Consider the following 17,929-nt stretch of genomic DNA (forward strand, 5'->3'; position numbering starts at 1 on the left):
CTATTTTTTTTTTCTGATTTCATGGGCCCTTTATTAAAACTCAGAGTCCACGTAGTGTATATGGGCATAGGACAACCTACTGGACTGGATGGCTGCATCCTTGAAGAAAACGGATGCTCTCTCCCCTAGCGCCATTCCACTGTAAAATCTCTGGAGCGGGGTGTGGGACTTTATGCTCCCCACTTCAATTCTGGGATTTTGGCTAGTTAATCTTGTGCATGCACTTTTGTTTTTAATATATTTTTATTGAGTCTTTGAGAATCCCAGCACTTGGAAGGCAGAGGCAGGTGGATCTCAGAGTTCGAGGCCAGCCTGTACTACAGAGTGAGTTTCAGGACAGCCAGAGCTACACAGAGAAACCCTGTCTCAAAACAAACAAACAAACAAACAAAACAAGACAAACAAAACAAAACCAAAAACCAAAAACCAAAACAACCCAAAAAAAGAGAATCTCATACATACTTAGAAACAATTCTATCATTTCCACTTGTGACTCCTCCCTCGGCATCTGCCCTGACCTCCTTCACCATGTCCTCCCATTCCCATGGCCTCTGGTTTTAAACAACATAGTCTACCTAGTGCCTCCTGCTTGATTGTGGTTTCACATGGGCAATCTACCAGGGTCTGCATCTGAAGAAAGCTGCCTTGCTCTCCTTCAGCAACCATTAGACAATAGCTTCTCACGTTTTTCATCTTAAGTTTATAAAATAAATAGGTATATGTAATATTTCCAGAGGCTATGCTTTTCACTAACAACATTACTCAGGGAAACCCCAAACATGCCATGTTTATTTAGAGCGACTTTTGTTTGTATATGCCAGTTTTGGCAGGGGCTTTGTCTTCAAAGGGTAGTTCTACGCAATGACATCAGGACTGATAGGAACTCAAGATGGGACACAACCCTTCACCCCAAGTCAGTGCTACCTCCCGAAAACGCGGTTCCAGATGTGTCCACAAGATGGCAACATTCCACCTTTTCTGTTGCTGCTGTCTGAGAACAAATGCATTATCTAGTCTAGGATCACTTTTAATTTTACTACCGACAGTATGACAGGCCTACTTAATGTTGCTGGGATGACCTTTGCATGATTTTGTGCTAAATCCTTTTCTTTCACCTCCCTCAATCTGGTGTGTGGAGGACAAAACACAACTGACATTACAAAGGGGCTGCAGAAGTATTAGTTAACAGCACTGGACAAAAGAGCAGGTGAGAGGAGAAACGGAGGGAGGGAGGGAGGGAGGGAGGGAGGGAGGGAGGGAGGGAGGAAGGGAGGAAGAGAGGAAGAGAGGAAGGGAGGAAGAGAGGAAGGTAGAGTAGGGGAGGGGGAGAGGGAAGGAGAGGAGGGGAGGGGGAGAGGAAGAGAGAGGGAGGGAGAAAGAGGGAGGGGGAGGAAGAGGAGAGAGAAATTGAGAGACCTGATCACAGAGAGTATCTGGTGTTGTAGACAGATGGACAGTACTATAGAGATGGTCAACTGGGCCAAACGCAGAAAATTGAAACCCGTTGATACACTTGCAACCTCTATACTGAAACCTCAGGGGACACAAAGAAAAGGTCAGAAGACCAGAGGCAGCATTCCTGCTGGATAACTTCCAGAGAGGAAAGATTATGGGAGCCAGAGGACCAGGTAAGGACATCTGCATTGAGAGAGTGTCTAACAGGGAAGTGGTACCCTGAAAATCTCAAAACTATGATTGCCTCAACAAGACCTGCATCTGACAATGACAACCCCTGTGTGTGCGTGGGGGGGGGGGGGGGGATTCAAAAGATCCTGACCTCAGGTGAAGACATTCAGGCAAGTGTAGTTGTTGGGGGAAATTGGTGTTCTGCATGGACTAGCATGCTGATAGTATAGCCAAATGATCAGTCGTAAACACACCTGCATATAAACAGCACTAAATGAACTCAGTAAGCTGTCTGTCTGTCTCTCAATCTATCCACACACACATATATAAAACACTAATAATTAAAAAAGAAATGGTCTTAAATTTGAAAAGCCAGGAGAGAACATCATTGCTTACAATAAAAAAAGGGGATTCATTGTTAATTTAGGGTCAGTCCCATTGGCCCACTGTTCAAAAGGACTTCCTAGAGAAAAAAATACTTTCCATCAAATGTTGCCTTTAATGTCTGAGTAACATGTAAAGATCTTAAAACTTTTTTCTCCAGTATAGTTGAGTGCAATTACTAGTATTACAAAAGATGCATTAAGCAGAAAGAGGTTGGCTAGAGCCAGCCAGCACTGCAGCCTAGGAAAGCCCCAGGGACCTCCCCAAGGAGAAGAAAGCAACATTCCTGCCAAAAAGACATCGAGCTGAAAGAACACTCTTGGCCTAAAACACGTTAGTTTGAATTCAATGCCCAGACAGTTTCTCTTAACATTGTTTTGTTTGTTTGTTTGTTTTTGTTTTTGTTTTGTTTGTTTTGTTTTTTCCCCTAAATCTTTTTGGAAAAGGTAAAGTTCTTTCTTGCGCTGTGAACCTCACGCAGTTTGCAACAGTCTTCCTTGGCATTTGAGGGCATATTCTTTGAGAAAAATTTAATAACACCCCCCTCCCCAAAGCACATTCCATTTTGGGTCCTTTGCCTTCCCAGGGACGTGCTGGAAAACATAAGATGTGACACCCATCTTTAGGGTTAGTTCACAGAGTTCAAGGAAAAAATCAGTATTTGAGAGGTAGTAAAAGCTTGGGGAAGTTTGCCCATAAACTAGGAACCATGAGCTTTATTCTGGGATCTAGTCTAGAAAACACTCTCACAGGTAATACTTAGGCCTTATAAGGCATCCTGATCCCTCCACCTGAACAAATAGGAAACAGATGAGGTGAATGAGCACCCACTACTCATGTCCTGTATCACTTCTCCAATCACAACATGCCCTTTTGACTAGAAAAATAAAAAATAAAAAGGAAGACCATCATGCTCCAGCCAGGATGAGCTAATACTGTCCAAGGATGAGAACCATCTAGACATCATATGCTTCAACCATGTGCTTCATGCCTTTTCGCCCCAAGGCTGTTAGAAAAAACTCCAGAGTTTGTGATAGCTGGACTCAGGAGTCTGAGGAGAGATGCTTTTCTCTCTCATGTTTGTTGCAAAAGTTCAACCACAATTCTATTTAGCAAACAGTAAAATAGTGGGAAGCCTTTGGTCACAGATCAAGGAAGATAACACTCTGATCTGGGGAAAGTGTGTGACCCTAACAAGGGATAATAAAAGAATTATAAGGAACCATGGCCAAAAAGCCAGGTATGAATAGTGGCTTCCATGAGCTAGCAGAGGCACAGAAACCCAGAGGCTCAATTCAGGGGCTTGATGCATAAAGACTGATGGTAGTCCTATACTAACTGGGCACGGTTTTATTGCCAGGTTACAGCAGGTTCATATACTGTATATTAACATATATTAATATATGCACGAATACATTACCATATGACAGGTTCTGAGCTTTTAAGTATGTCAGCCATATACTCCAAGCTGTATGTTTGAAAGTAAGGAGTTAACTCAGATAAAGCTTAGCTTTTGAATACACTATGGGCTATAAATGAACTATTGGAACAGTATGGTGGTACTCTGGGAAGCGAGCGTAACCAAGCTAAGTATAAGTGGAGTATATCCTTCCCAGCTGCACCCCCACCCCCATCCAGAGGTCATCATGAAGTCTCCATACGTACAATTTTCAGATGCGATAAAAGCCTCATGACATCTGCCATGTCGGCCAGGATGAGCAAGCGTGTCACAGCCGATAGCAGAGCCCGTGCTGCACGCACCATGGTGCCACGCTTGACAGAAGAGCAAGGGTCATCTGCAAACTCTGAGGAGGCAATCCGCATTGTCTCACCTGCAAGCAAACACAGAGAGGTGGGTGGGTAGTGTGAGGATGTGAGAGCGTAGAGAAGTGAGAGATCTGTGGATAGCTAGTATGGATCTCACTGCAGATGCCAGCACTTCTCAAAGGCCAGTATCATAGAGGGGCTTTCAAGTCTAGCTTGTCCATCAGTGCTGATGGATAAAAAAAAATTATTATTTCACATTAAGATGTAAAATCATGCTTTTAACACCAATATGAAAGCCATTTAATACATTTGATTTAACAACATAGAATGACTTTAGCTTAACTGTTCTGTCTCATCATTTCCTTGCAGCCAGAGCCAATTCCTAGGCAACAGGTTCAGGTGACCGACATTCCAGATTTGATGCCCCACTATTCTAGGTTGCGTTATGTTGCTGTGATAAACTCCATGACCACAGAAGTGTGGGGAAGGAAGGAATGTCTTTCATGTATGCTTCCAGGACATAGTCAAACACTGAGGGAGGACAGCACATGGAACTCAAGCAGGAAGCCAATCAGCAACCACGAAGGAGGAACGCAGCTTACAGGCTTGTGCGTTGGTGCGTACTCAACTAGCTATTTTACAAAGCCTAGCACTATCTGCTTAGGGATGCTCCAACTCACAGTGGGGCTGCGCCATGACACATCAATCATCAACTAAGATAATTCCGCATAGACATATGCCTAGAGGCCAATCTGATCGTGCAGTCATTTCCCTCCATCCTCATGCTGCAACCCTCTAATATAGTTCCTCATGTTCTGGTGAAGCCCAACCATAAAATCATTTTCATTGCTACTGCGTAACGAAGATTTTGTCAGTGTTATTAATTATAATATAAATATCCCTGTTTCCTGATAGTCTTAGGTGACCCCCTGTGAAAAGGTCACTCCTCCCACAACAGGGTCATGACCCACAGGTTGAGAGCAGCTGTGAGAGACAACTCTTAAAGTGAATTCAGGTTCACTTTCCCCAGATGCCTCTACATTATGTTGGTAATAAAAAGTAGTTGGAGAACTGATTCTTAAAACACTGACCTTTTAAAAACTACTGCTAGGAGGCCAGAGCAGGAAGAGAGTTGCAATGTTGAGGTCAGTATAATTTATATATCAAATTCTAAGATCATCTCAAAGAAAGAGAGAGAGAGAGAGAGAGAGAGAGAGAGAGAGAGAGAGAGAGAGAGAGAGAGAGAGGAGAATACCCCATAAATGCTGGGCTAACAAGATGAAAAATCAGTACACAAAACCACAGGTCCATGCTTGCAACTCTTTCTTGAAGCTTCCTCTTTAGTTTAGAGAACAATTAGAAAACTGGATTACCATTGAACCCTTTCCACATTCTGAATTGGGCTTTGGAATTTGAATGATGGCTAGGAATAGCCATTCCGTCCTTGGGGGTTTATTGTCTCACAAGAAAACAGGCTTCTAAACACATCCCAGAGTATAGCCATGATGAGCTCATAAGCTTGCATGAGCAAGAAGGAAGGTAATGGAGAGAAATTAGGGATTTCCTCATTTTGTATGAGAATGGTATAGGGGAGTCTTCTCTTATGAACTGTAATGAAGAAAGGCTCCTTCCTACTCGGGCACAAAGATAAACACTGCATGAGACTTAGGAGCTTGGAGGCTGAGGCTGAGTGCTGGGAGATTTGGCTGCATGGAAGGGTATTGTGAGAAGGGGCCTGGCACACTATGCAAGAGACTTGAATTATATGATTGATACAGAGAAAATGACTCTAATTTATTCTTATTCTTGGAAGATATGTCAGTCATTTTACATAAAATCAACTGGAGGTACTTGACTAGGAAGGCAAAACCAGGTAACAGGACAAATGCAGTTGGGGTTAGAGGATGATGAAGCTTAGAACAGATATAAAATGACCCAAATATATAGGGGGGTCAGTATGACAGAGGTCATTGAAATGCAGCCACTGGATTTTGTGAAGAGAATCTAGAGTGATGAATAAGGATGTAGGTATCAGGTACATGTATACTTAAAGGGATAGCAAGAAGTGGGAAGCAAAGAGAGATGATTAACCATGGCAAGTCTGATACTGTATTAGTGATGAACACCTGATTAAAAGGGAATTGCTGGCAGAAAGCACAAACAGAGCTTTTTATAGTGGAGCACACAAGAGATAGAAGACCTTCAATAAACTCAAGAAGTGCAGTTGATAGTACTAATTGTTTGATTAACAATGAAGCACTTTGATGTTTTAATAGAAATGAGTATGATTCTATCCTTAAGAAAAATCCAACCAATTTATATAAAAGCAATAATAGTTTGATTATGAACATTCTGTAATTTATGCTAAGACACAAGTGGAACGAAACCAATCATTTTACAGGCAGGTCAACACAGCCTGCAATTCTCTCAATTACTGTTAAAGTTCATTCATCCTTCATAGCAGTCTGATTTTCAATTAAGGAATGTGGACATGGAAAAGTGTATTATATCATTGTGTACTTGCTGTCCAACATCTTAGGAGGAACTTAAAATTTAACTTTTGTATCTGAAAAATGGTGAACTGTTAAAACACATAATCCTTGAAAGTCTAACATAGATTTAAATTAGAGACTGCAATTATCAGATGCTTACGCAGTATACATATCCCACACTTGGCATGCGTGCGCACGAACACACACACACACACACACACACACACACACACACAGAGAGAGAGAGGGGGGGGGAGAGAGGAATCTACTTGGAGGATGATTTCCGTTTGTACAGGTTTAACTGGGGTGAGCCCTACCATTGATGAGAGGAAACCACTAAGTTGGGGTTGCTCTTAGAACAGAGGACTCCACAATGACAATTTGTTCCAGCACATAGAAGGTTAGTGTTGCTAATCAAACTGTTCCTAAAATGACTGGATAGTCCATTTCAAATATTCAGAGAGTAGATCAGGATAGCGTCATGTAACACCACTCCATGCACATGCTGGCCCCATGATGATCAAGTGTATCAAAGCCAAAGGGTAACAGGGTATCAGGATGCAGTTCTAGTCAATAAGTCTGGGGCACACATAGGTCCTACTGGTGAAGTCGGAGGTCAGGATGGACAGGTGGGGGACTTGAAAGGATCATGGGAAGGATGAAGAACTAACACACGAAAACCCCCGCTGGCAAAGAACAAAGATGGAACTTCTGCACTTCCATACAAAGGCTGATTAAAATGTACAGCGGCATTCCAGAAGGTCTAAAAGCAATTTCTGGCTGATTATAATATTAAGCACACACTCCTAGATGGAGATTAGGACAGAGGGACTGAGACTGTAGCTTATTTGGAAATTATTCACCCAGCATGATCAAGGTTGCAGGTTATGTTTCTAGCACTGTAAGAAAAAAAAGTACTTTTGATATCAAGACAGCTAAGTTGGGCAGGGATGGTGTCATTAAAGCTGATGGTCTGAGTTTGACCCCACATGATAGAAGTGGAGAACCAGCTCCTGAAAGTTGTTCTATAATTTTCACATCTGTGCTCTGGCATATGACATGTACCTGCTTCAACAGACTAAATAAATAAATTACAGTGTAATAGGATACTAATGGTGCATATGACCTGCAATGTTGTATGTAGAACTTACTGTAACAGACAGAGTAGGAATGGGAAGGGCTATGCTATAGTGATGATACAAGAAATCAAATGCCAAGGTCACAAAAAAAGCTCTTTCTCTTAGGACAGCCTGGCCTCAAGATCTTCAACAACTTCCCTACCATGCCCTGATGCCACCTGGAAAATCTGTCTGTTCTTAATAGACTGGCTCTGCTTCTGGATTAACTCTGGTCTCTATTCAAGTATTTCTGCAGAGACACAAGAACCTGGAAAGTACCCTGAGATGCCCTCCAATTCCCAGCTTTAGCTACTGTTACTGGCAGTAAGTGATCTGATAGGTGCCCAGGAGGGAGGAGGAAATGAAGGTTGGAAGAGAGGCAGAGATTCAGAAAAAGAAAGACAGAGAGCAATGAAAACAGAGGGAAAGAAATGGAGGCAGATAGAGAAAGGAAGAAGAAGAAGGACACAGGGAGGAAGAGAGGGGGGAAGAGAAGGAGGAGGGAGGGAAGGAGAAGAGGAAGAGGTAGGACACACTCTCCCCCAGTAAAAGCAAGTTTGTAAGTGTAAATAGGCTGAGTTCTGAGAGGACTCTGAGATAAATTGCAGGTAATTTCATTCAGTTTAAATTAAAAGCTAAAGCCCATTCTGTGCAGATGCAAATGATCTCACATTGTTAAAGATTCCACAGGAAGGCCGACGTGAAATCAGCGATAACACTAATGTGTCTTATATCCCCGTAGCTTTAGGATTACTGGGACAAAACGGAAATCTATATTACAAAATGATAGGCAAGTTTATCATGATAAAATTAGCTATTTTCACAGGGAACTGTTGGTCTATAAGACTGAAATAATTAGCTGAGAAATGGAAGAGTGTGTATAAGAGGGGAGGGATGTGTATATGTCTGGAAATATTCAATGTCAATTACTTGATTAGAGATCTAACTGAAGCCATGTCCCCATGTGAAGACTCTGATCTCCTTAAGTTCCCATCACCTGCTGGAAAGAAAGGTAACATGAGTGATGGATTGGAAGCAACTAGTCATGTGTAATTCTTTCACGTAAAAGCTTATGACAAGAACATCGATCTAAAAGCTCCATATATTTTAACCTGGATTAAAGGTGAAAAGGCTTTTTCTCTATTTATAGCCATGCGTGTATGTAAAATATAAACGACAAGGTGAAATCTGCATATTCAAGAGAGCATGCAAGCTTTTGTCTTTCTGAGTTTTAATCACCTCAATGAATATTTTACTTCCCAGATCCAAGGGCACGTGTGACATGAAATCAAAAAGGAGTCTGGGAAGGAAGATGGTGGCCAGGAAGGAGAGGTGTGTGAGTGGGAGGAAAATCAAGTGAAATACATTTTGTTTGAAAATTCCACAGTGGCATCTAATAACGTGTATGCTTATTTGAAAAGAAAAATAGATTTGAAAAATAAGTATAACATTTAAAATCAGAAAGACCCAGGTTCTGACTCCAGCTGGTACTAAAAATATGGGCTCAGTGCTTGTGAGATCATGACGTTTATGTCCCTCAAATAAATTGGGGGTGAAAATAATATTAGCTGTATTATGGATGTTATTAGGGTTAAAATTAAAGGTGTTATAGTCAAGGCCCCCAGCATAACCCTTTTCCTATAACAGGGGCTGCTCTGGTTTGATAGGACATGTCTGCCAGGGGCTCATGTGTTTGAGTATTTGGCTCCTAGCAGGTGGTCCTAAGTAAGGTTTTGGAACTGAGAGAAAATACAGCCTGTATGGAAGGAGTGGGATAGGTTTGAGGCTTGATCTCACTTCCTGTTCACACCTTGCTTCCTGTATGCAGTGGTAATATGGCTGCCGAGCCTCCTGCTCCTGTGTCTGTGCCTTTATGATCTGCTATTATGCCTTTCTGTCATGATAGACTGTATCCCTTTAGAGCCTAAGACCAAACAAACCTTTTCTCTCCTAGGTCTCTTGTTTTCCCACAGCAACAGAAAGATAACTAATACTGATGGTGTAATGTTTTCAACCCCATTGCTTGATTATTCTCAATACAGTAAGTATCACGGAAACACTGGTTACAGATTGGAAGTGTATCTTTGGATGATCTAGTTTCTTGTGCTTCTTGCTCAAAAGCAACAACTTAGTCTAGGAGACGGCCTTTCACCTGTGCACATACAGGCAGCACTAAATGGACTTGAAGAATATTACATTAAAATCATCAAATGAAAAGGAAGTGAATTGGGAAAGAAAAGCAGTTGGAGAATAGGGAGGTAGTTGATCAAAATATACTATGTGCATGAATATTAAATAAAAATTTAACAAGGAACTAAATCCCTGTGCAGTGAAAACTTTTATTTTACAGCAGGATATATGTTTCAGTGTTACTTGTCTTAAACAACAGCAGCAACAGCAGAATAATCTTGATGGAATATGCAGTAATATGTGGAACAATGAACCATGGAGATCGTGCTCAGAAGGGTACCAGGTAGAAAATAAGAGTCTGAGGAGGAGGGAAATTATGTAGGGAGTAAGTTATAATCCAACATGACAAGAGAACACGAATAATTCTTTGCGGAGCAGTCTTCAAGTAAGACTAACACTCTTTGAAAATCTGATCACTGAACTCCTGGAAAACTGTGACGTGAGGGTCAGGAAGCACTAGATAATAATAGGACAGACACTGCAAGCAAGCGGTTGCCAGCCTGCCTTGCTGGGGGTCTAGTGCAGTTTTCTTTGCATGCTCTTAGCTGTGGCATTCAAGGGTCTGAGTTCCTGAATTCAAACTGAGGGAATGAAAGTGAAGAAGAGTGCAAGCTGCAGAGCATTGCAGAATAATCATGTTAACAGGGAACAGTGGCCCTGGAAGCCAACGGGAGAGAGGCATTCCAACAACCCTTCATGGGGCCGATGTGCGAAGATACATTGACAACATTTTAATTACTAAGTAAGCAGTTGGTCTATATGAAGTCTGAAAACCCAGACTATTAAAAGGCACTAAAAATAACATTCTTACTTCTCACAACTTAAGACCAATCACCAGGGGACTGCTGCTGACTGCCCCCTGAACAGTTCTTATCTGCATTTTTTTGCCAGCATTTAAACTGATTACATTGTTTCCTTCTGTTTAACTACACAAATTATTGACAGTTAATGAATTTTTTTTCTTTACCCAACACGGAACTCTTGGAGGTGAGAAAAGGAAAGAAGAAAAAATCTCCATCTTTCATTGTCTTATATGTATCTCTGTCTTTGCACCTGTCTGCCTCTCCGCCCACTTCTCTCTGTTGTTGTTTGTTGAAGCCTTATTTCTTGTAGCCCAGGATGAACTAAGATTTGATGTGGATGACAGGGTGACTTTTTTAACTCCTTCTCCTCCTGACTCCTTTTCCTAAGCCCTGGGATTGTTATTGAAAGACTATTGAAAAATAGGTAGTATTTAGCAATGCAACAACTATAAACAATAATGTTTTTTGTCCAATAAAATAAGATTACAGGGTCACAATAATTTACTAGGTGTCTCCTTATGTATTGACCAATTCAAGCATTTGCACTAAATACGAGTATAGACATTTCCTCTTCGGAAGCCACACTTGTCTACAATTCTGTGCATTAGCATCATGGTTCATCATTTATATTCAGCATCATGGTTCATCATTTATATTCATCATGCATATTACCTCATGTTTATATTCATCACACATATTTCCTCATGTTTATGCTCAATTGTATATACATAGAGCATGCTTCCCAGGTAACCTGAGTACCAGAGCAAGCATCCTTTGCTATTTTTTTTTAAAGCTTAGCACCACTTAAACATAAACCCTGACTTAAAACTTTTATTAGACAGCTAGTTTCTTTTGAAATTCACTAAATATTCACATGTGCTTTTAAAATGTTTTAAAGACAGTAATTGAGTAGATGCTGTGAACCTTCTGAATGTTTTACCATTTTGACTATTTTGTAGATTGTTAAGACAGTCCTATAGCATTCAGAGACCCAACTCTGTTCCCTTTGGCTCCTTTTCAAAGCATAATGGAAAAAAAATATCTTCTCTTGTTACAAAGCACACTGAAATATGTCAATGAACAAAGTGGAGAAAACAAAACAAAATAAAACAATATACAGAAATTGTACTGTCCCTGACACCTGCCCCTTGCCTGTATGGGAGTGGGTAGGGTCATTTCTCATGTCAAAGAAGCATCCAGAGTTGGTTGGTGATTTAAAACAATCCATTGAGAAGACACTGATTTTAGCTAAAGTCCTCTGAGTTATGCAAATATATGGAGAAGTTTGTAAGAGGGTTCCATGAAGAGGGAACTGGTATTATCAAGGGGCTCATGATCCCTTCTGCTTTAGGCATCCCATTAGCTCTTGTGTATATGAACTTAGTGACTTTCTCCATCGTAGCATCCTTTGCATTTGTCTCAGTATTCAAACATGCTTATAATTGGGTCTCCCTCTTATCAATTTTGAGAGCTACTGTCTTTTTAAGAGGTCAAAATGTCACAAGTTCTACTCCGAAAACAAACTGCACCAAGGCCTGACTGCTGGAGAGCATCTGCTGACAAAATTACTCTCTTGCCATCATTTTCCCAGAACAACTGAGTGGAGACAGAGAAGCTTATTTGCCCAAGGTCAACTGTTGTGTGGTAAGTGTGTATTTAAAGCCAGCTAGCTCTACCCAAGGTCAACTGTGTGGTAAGTAGCAGAGTGTGTATTTAAAGCCAGCTAGCTTTAGAAACCCTGTTTCAGAAATAACACTTAACATCTGCTCGGTCCAGTCCAAGTGTCTATCCACAAACTTCTGAGTGGCCGGAGATTCGAAGTTGAAGACGAATTTACATGTTTATTTGGTTTGCTGAATACAGCAGAATAAAAGAAAAGAAAAGAAAAGAAGAGGAGAGGAGAGGAGAGGAGAGGAGAGGAAGAGAAGAGAAGAGAAGAGAAGAGAAGAGAAGAGAAGAGAAGAGAAGAGAAGAGAAGACAAGAGAAGACAAGAGAAGACAAGAGAAGACAAGAGAAGACAAGAGAAAGGAGGAAGAAACAGAGGGAAAGGTAGAGGAAAGAAGAGATGAAGGAGGGGCAGAAGAGGGAAGGAAGAAGAGATGAATTCAGTCTGGAGGAAGGGATTAGGCCAAGGCATTTCTACAAGTCCCTCCCAAGCATACCCCATTGTTCTTATCACAGCAGGAACTGATGTGGGATTACCTCTGCCTATGTGCATGTGAGTTTTACTCCATTGTCCTAGGCTAGAAGGTTGTCCAGTATAGAAGCTACTAATTGCAACATGTTATTATCTCTGCTCATGACATGTAAGTCCTGTTAGACAATGTAGCGATACCTAATTATGAAAATACCTCTTCCATTATAAGAGACTATGGCTTTTCCTGGACTTCACAACCAATTTTTACACCACACCTGAAGTCACTCTGGTCTGCTCTTTTACTGTGTGCTCAGACTGCTTGTTTAGCCTTCCTTTAGGAGAATAACTTAACAACTTATCTCCCTTTACCCTGTAATCAACCTTTACAACCTTGGAAAAATGCATAGCTATAATCTTAAATGGTGTACTCTTCCGGAGCCCAAACCCAGACTAATGCATGTGTGTGAGCATGTTATGATAAAAATGCTAAAAGCAGCACATATGTTGAAAACAAATGAATGCCATAAATGATGGAAGTCACATGGCCATGGGCTTATGCAGTTGTTGATAGTGATGGTTGCAGAACTGTTTCTTATCTAGGTAAATTAGGGGCAGATGCAACAAAAGAGTTTTATCCCCTGTGAACTCTGATAAAGATTTCTACGAAGTATCCCTCGTTCCTTCCCAAATGATTGTTTCTGTGCTATTCCAAAAACAGGGAGAAAAAAATTCCTTTATGGAGGACACAGTTGCAGAGATACAGAGATAGACACATTCACAAGACAGCCTCCAGGTAGGCACAGACTCAGACTCAAATAGAAGAAAGAACTGGAAAGACCTAAGACGCAGGGAGAGAGAAGTAGACAATTTAAATCTGAGTTACATTACTCTTTGATAAATTATTCCAAGGTGAGGTGCTTTTAATTTTTTTCCTTAATGTGACATTAGTGACTATGAGGTTATTATTAATGCATTCACACCAAAGCAAGTCAAGTTTTCTGTTAATCAGCAAATGTTGCAAAGAAGAAAAGCAAGCTTGCTGAAGTACCCTTGGACCTGCATAAAGTCACACAGAAGCAAGGGGAAATGTTCAGTGATGTATCAAAATTACTGAACTTCATAATGGAATAATTTGATTTCCCTCATCGAGTTTTTATTTGTTTTTAAGTCAGCATGTAAGTTTAGGAAGTATCCTACAACTGTAATATTTGAGAAAGGCAGGGGTCAGGAAAGGCAGTGCCTCCTTCCTTTGTTCTTCCCACAGAGAAAGTTGCTAGAAAAGGAGAAAAATGCTAAAACATTTTTTTTGAAACAGCAAAGAGTATGAAAGGGAAAAATATGCATTTCACCCCAGGGTGCTTATGATTCAAGCCTATGATTAGGGAAAAGGTCAGACATTCACAATCAGATTTCCCTATAAAGACCAGCACCAGTGAAAGACAGTATTTTCTAAGGCAAAATCCACATTCAAATGAACATCCCCTGAGGGAACTTGAAGCCCGGAACACCTGCTGAGGAACTGGCACAGGTCACCTCCTACAACCCACAGTATTCACACAACAGTCTTCTTGACTTAAACAAAATCAGAAGGAGCAGGAGAGATGGTTTGGTGGATAGCAGCAACATTTAGATTCAGAGAACTCATGTCAAGATGGGTGTGGTCACCCTGGTACCTGCAACCACCACCAGTGTGTGTGTGTGTGTGTGTGTGTGTGTGTGTGTGTGTGTGTGTTGTGTGTATGGTGGTGGTGGTTGGGGTTGTGTGAAGTGAAGACAGGAGGATTGCTGGGACATGTTGGCTACCTGTCTAACTCCTGGTTCAGTGATAGACCAATCTCAAGAGAAGGTGGTAGGAATAGATTGTGTTTGACATCCTCTGTTCTTTATACATCTCTTTCTTTGTCTCTCTTTGTCTCTCTCTGTCTCTCTCTGTCTCTCTGTCTCTGTCTCTGTCTACATACACACACACACACACACACACACACACACACACACACGAGAGGGAGAGGGAGAAACAGAGAGAGAGAGGGAGAGGGAGAGGGAGAGAGAGACAGAGAGAGAGAGAGAGAGAGAGAGAGAGAGAGAGAGAGAGAGAGCAACCAAGGCCATGTTAATATTACAAAGTAAGAAAGGCTCCTGTCCCTATGTCATTCCAGAAAGGGTAGGTGGGAAGGCTATGTGATCTTCTGTCAGTTTCATTTATTTAAGTAGCTCTCTGAGAATACAAGAAATTAAGTAGACAGCCTCAGTGATCCAGTGACATCAATGTCCCTGAAGTTACGACAAAACTAGAGAAGTACTGGTCCTGATAGGACCTCCTCATTTTTGTTTTCTGTCAAAAGACTGAAAATGAGCAAAGGAGACCACTTGAAGGATGTCTGGTGGCTGGAGGGGGCCAGTGTTCTACTCTCCATTAGATGCGCCAATGGAAAGTTCTGGTCACAGTCTCCAGAGCTGGGAAACCTGAACTACACAATGCATCAGTAACTAACAATAGTAGTTTGACTAACAAAATCTCTATTCAGTCATATGACCATTTCCCAGCCTGGCTTGAGAGATTCTTACAGCCTGGTCTGCATTGGGGCAAACCAGCACTCCTTAACAAGGGCTGATCATGGTTCCAAGGCTAATCTTGCTTGCTGGAGATGCACTCCGTATGCAAAACCACAGCAAATGCCAGTAACTGATGATTAAGTGTATTGAGCGTTCTGAGCTATTAAGCATCGTTAGAAATGGCAATGCAGCACCTTGCAGAAAGCACAGATCATTAAGCATATGGATTTTAATTATTTCAGCTATAGTCTTCTTTAGGGTTGGGAGGAGAAGGTGAAAGATAATTTTATATTGGGGTATCCAGTGAGTCTATCAAGCTGCAAAGTAGCACACTTTCCAAACGAGCCCTTTGCAAAGACCTGTTAAATATAGCAGTTGCCATGTTCCATAAAAAGGAGATTATCATCTTGGCCTGGAGTGCAATACAAGGCCATAAACTTGAAGATGTTAAACAGTGATGTGCTACTCTTAAGAAAAAAAGAGAAAATAATTCAGCAGATCATTAAACAAGTTGTACTATTTTCATTGTGTGTGTGTATATATATATATATATATATAATATGTGTGTATATATAATTATGTTATATAAGATATATACATATATATATTTATTTTCATTTGTGAGTAGATTGTGGGGGGTATATGTATGTGTGTGTGTGTGTCTATGTGTGTCTGTTGTCTGTGTGTGTTGTATCCTTGTATAGATGTTTGTGAATTGTTAAATGCCAAAGCACGTAGAAATTAGTGGTCAGTATTAGGTGTATTGTTGTTCTCTACCTTACTTTTCTAGATAGGTTCTCTCACTGAACTTGGATCTCAGCCGTTGTGTTGGACTAGCTGGTGATCAAACCTCAGTGAGCCTCCTGTCTCTGTCTCAGGAGTACTAGGGTAACATGATCACTCTGCAGGACCCAGCTATGAATATAAGTTCCGGCAATTGAACTCAGGTCCTCCTGCTTACACTGCAAACACTTATCAACTGAGCCTGCTTCCTAACCAGACAGCTTATATTTTTATAAAGCAAAGAGAAAAAGTGATTGTGAAATGATTGCATTGCCACAATACGTAAACTATAACATGTTTTACATATTTTATTGAAAATAAATTTTTCATAAAATATAGTCTGATCACAGTTTCCTTTCTCCCCACTCTTCCCAGATTTTCTGCCCCTTCCTACTCACTGGCCTGCAAAACCTTTATTTCTCAATGGGCATGGTGGCACATGCCTTTAATCCCAGCACTTGAGAGGCAGAGGCAGGCAAATTTCTGAATTCGAGGCCAGCCTGGTCCACAGAGTGAGTTCCAGGACAACCAGGGAAACACAGTCTTGAAAAACAAAAACAAAAACAATTAAAACCAAACCAAAACAACAACAACAACAACCACAACAACAAAAAACCTTTCTTTCTTCCTTTTTAGAAAACAGCCTCACTCAGGATGATGCCCTCCAGGTTCAACCATTTGCCTAGGAATTTCATAAATTCATTCTTTTTAACAGCTGAGTAGTACTCCATTGTGTAAATGTACCACATTTTCTGTATCCATTCCTCTGTTGAGGGACATCTGGGTTTTTTTCCAGCTTCTGGCTATTATAAATAAGGCTGCTATGAACATAGTGGAGCATGTATCCTTCTTACCAGTTGGAACATCTTCTAAATATATGCCCAGGAGATGTGTTGTGGGATCCTACCATAGTACTATGTCCAATTTTCTGAGGAACCACCAGGCTGATTTCCAGAGTGGATGTACAAGCTTGCAATCCCACCAACAATGGAGGAGTGTTCCTCTTTCTCCATATCCTCGCTAGCATCTGCTGTCACCTGAATTTTTGATCTTAGCCATTCTGACTGGTGTGAGGTGGAATCTCAGGGTTGTTTTGATTTGCATTTCCCTGATGATTAAGGATGCTGAACATTTTTTCAGGTGCTTCTCAGCCATTCAGTATTCCTCAGGTGAGAATTCTTTGTTTAGCTCTGAGCCCCATTTTTAATGGGGTTATTTGGTTTTCTGGGGTCCAGCTTCTTGAGCTCTTCGTATATATTGGATATTAGAACCCTATCTGATTTAGGATAGGTAATGATTCTTTCCCAATCTGTTGGTGGTCTTTTTGTCTTATTGACGGTGTCTTTTGCCTTACAGAAGCTTTGCAATTTTATGAGGTCCCATTTGTCTATTCTCGATCTTACAGCACAAGCCATTGCTGTATTCACTGATAAGTGGATTATTAGCCCAGAAACTTAGAATACCCAAGGTACAAGATACAATCTACAAAACACACGAAACTCAAGAAGAACGAAGACCAAAATGTAGACACTTTGCCCCTTCTTAGAATTGGGAACAAAACACCCATGGAAGGAGTTACAGAGACAAAGTTTGGAGCTGAGACAAAAGGATGAACCATCTAGAGACTGCCATATCCGGGGATCCATCCCATAATCAGCCTCCAAACGATGACACCATTGCATACACTAGCAAGATTTTGCTGAAAGGACCCAGATATAGCTGTCTCTTGTGAGACTATGCCGGGGCCTAGCACACACAGAAGTGGATGCTCATGGTCAGCTATTGGATGGATCATAGGGCCCCCAATGGAGGAGCTAGAGAACGTACCCAAGGAGCTAAAGGGTTCTGCAACCCTATAGGTGGAACAACAATATGAACTAACCAGTACCTCGAGCTTGTGTCTCTAGCTACATATGTATCAGAAGATGGCTTAATCGGCCATCATTGGAAAGAGAGGCCCATAGGTCTTGCAAACTTTATATGCTTCAGTACAGGGGAATGACAGGGCCAAGAAGTGGGAGTGGGGGGAGTGGAGGGAGGGTATGGGGGGACTTTTGGGATCGCATTGGAAATGT

The 17,929-nt window shown here is 41.2% G+C and overlaps 1 protein-coding gene across 5 annotated transcripts in view; it reads right to left on the reverse strand.

Moving 5' to 3' along the window:
• Ctnna2 (catenin (cadherin associated protein), alpha 2) overlaps positions 1-17,929 on the reverse strand; it is a 1,098,179-nt gene that overhangs the window by 767,693 nt on the left and 312,557 nt on the right. For all 5 annotated transcript variants that reach the window (XM_011241195.3, NM_001355193.1, NM_009819.2 and 2 more), the window contains one exon: positions 3,676-3,842. In XM_011241195.3, the coding sequence (XP_011239497.1) occupies positions 3,676-3,842 (167 nt within the window). The remainder of the gene's footprint in view (positions 1-3,675; positions 3,843-17,929) is intronic.

This window comes from Mus musculus, chromosome 6 (genome assembly GCF_000001635.26).
Source record: "Mus musculus strain C57BL/6J chromosome 6, GRCm38.p6 C57BL/6J".
Taxonomy (NCBI): Eukaryota; Metazoa; Chordata; class Mammalia; order Rodentia; family Muridae; genus Mus; species Mus musculus.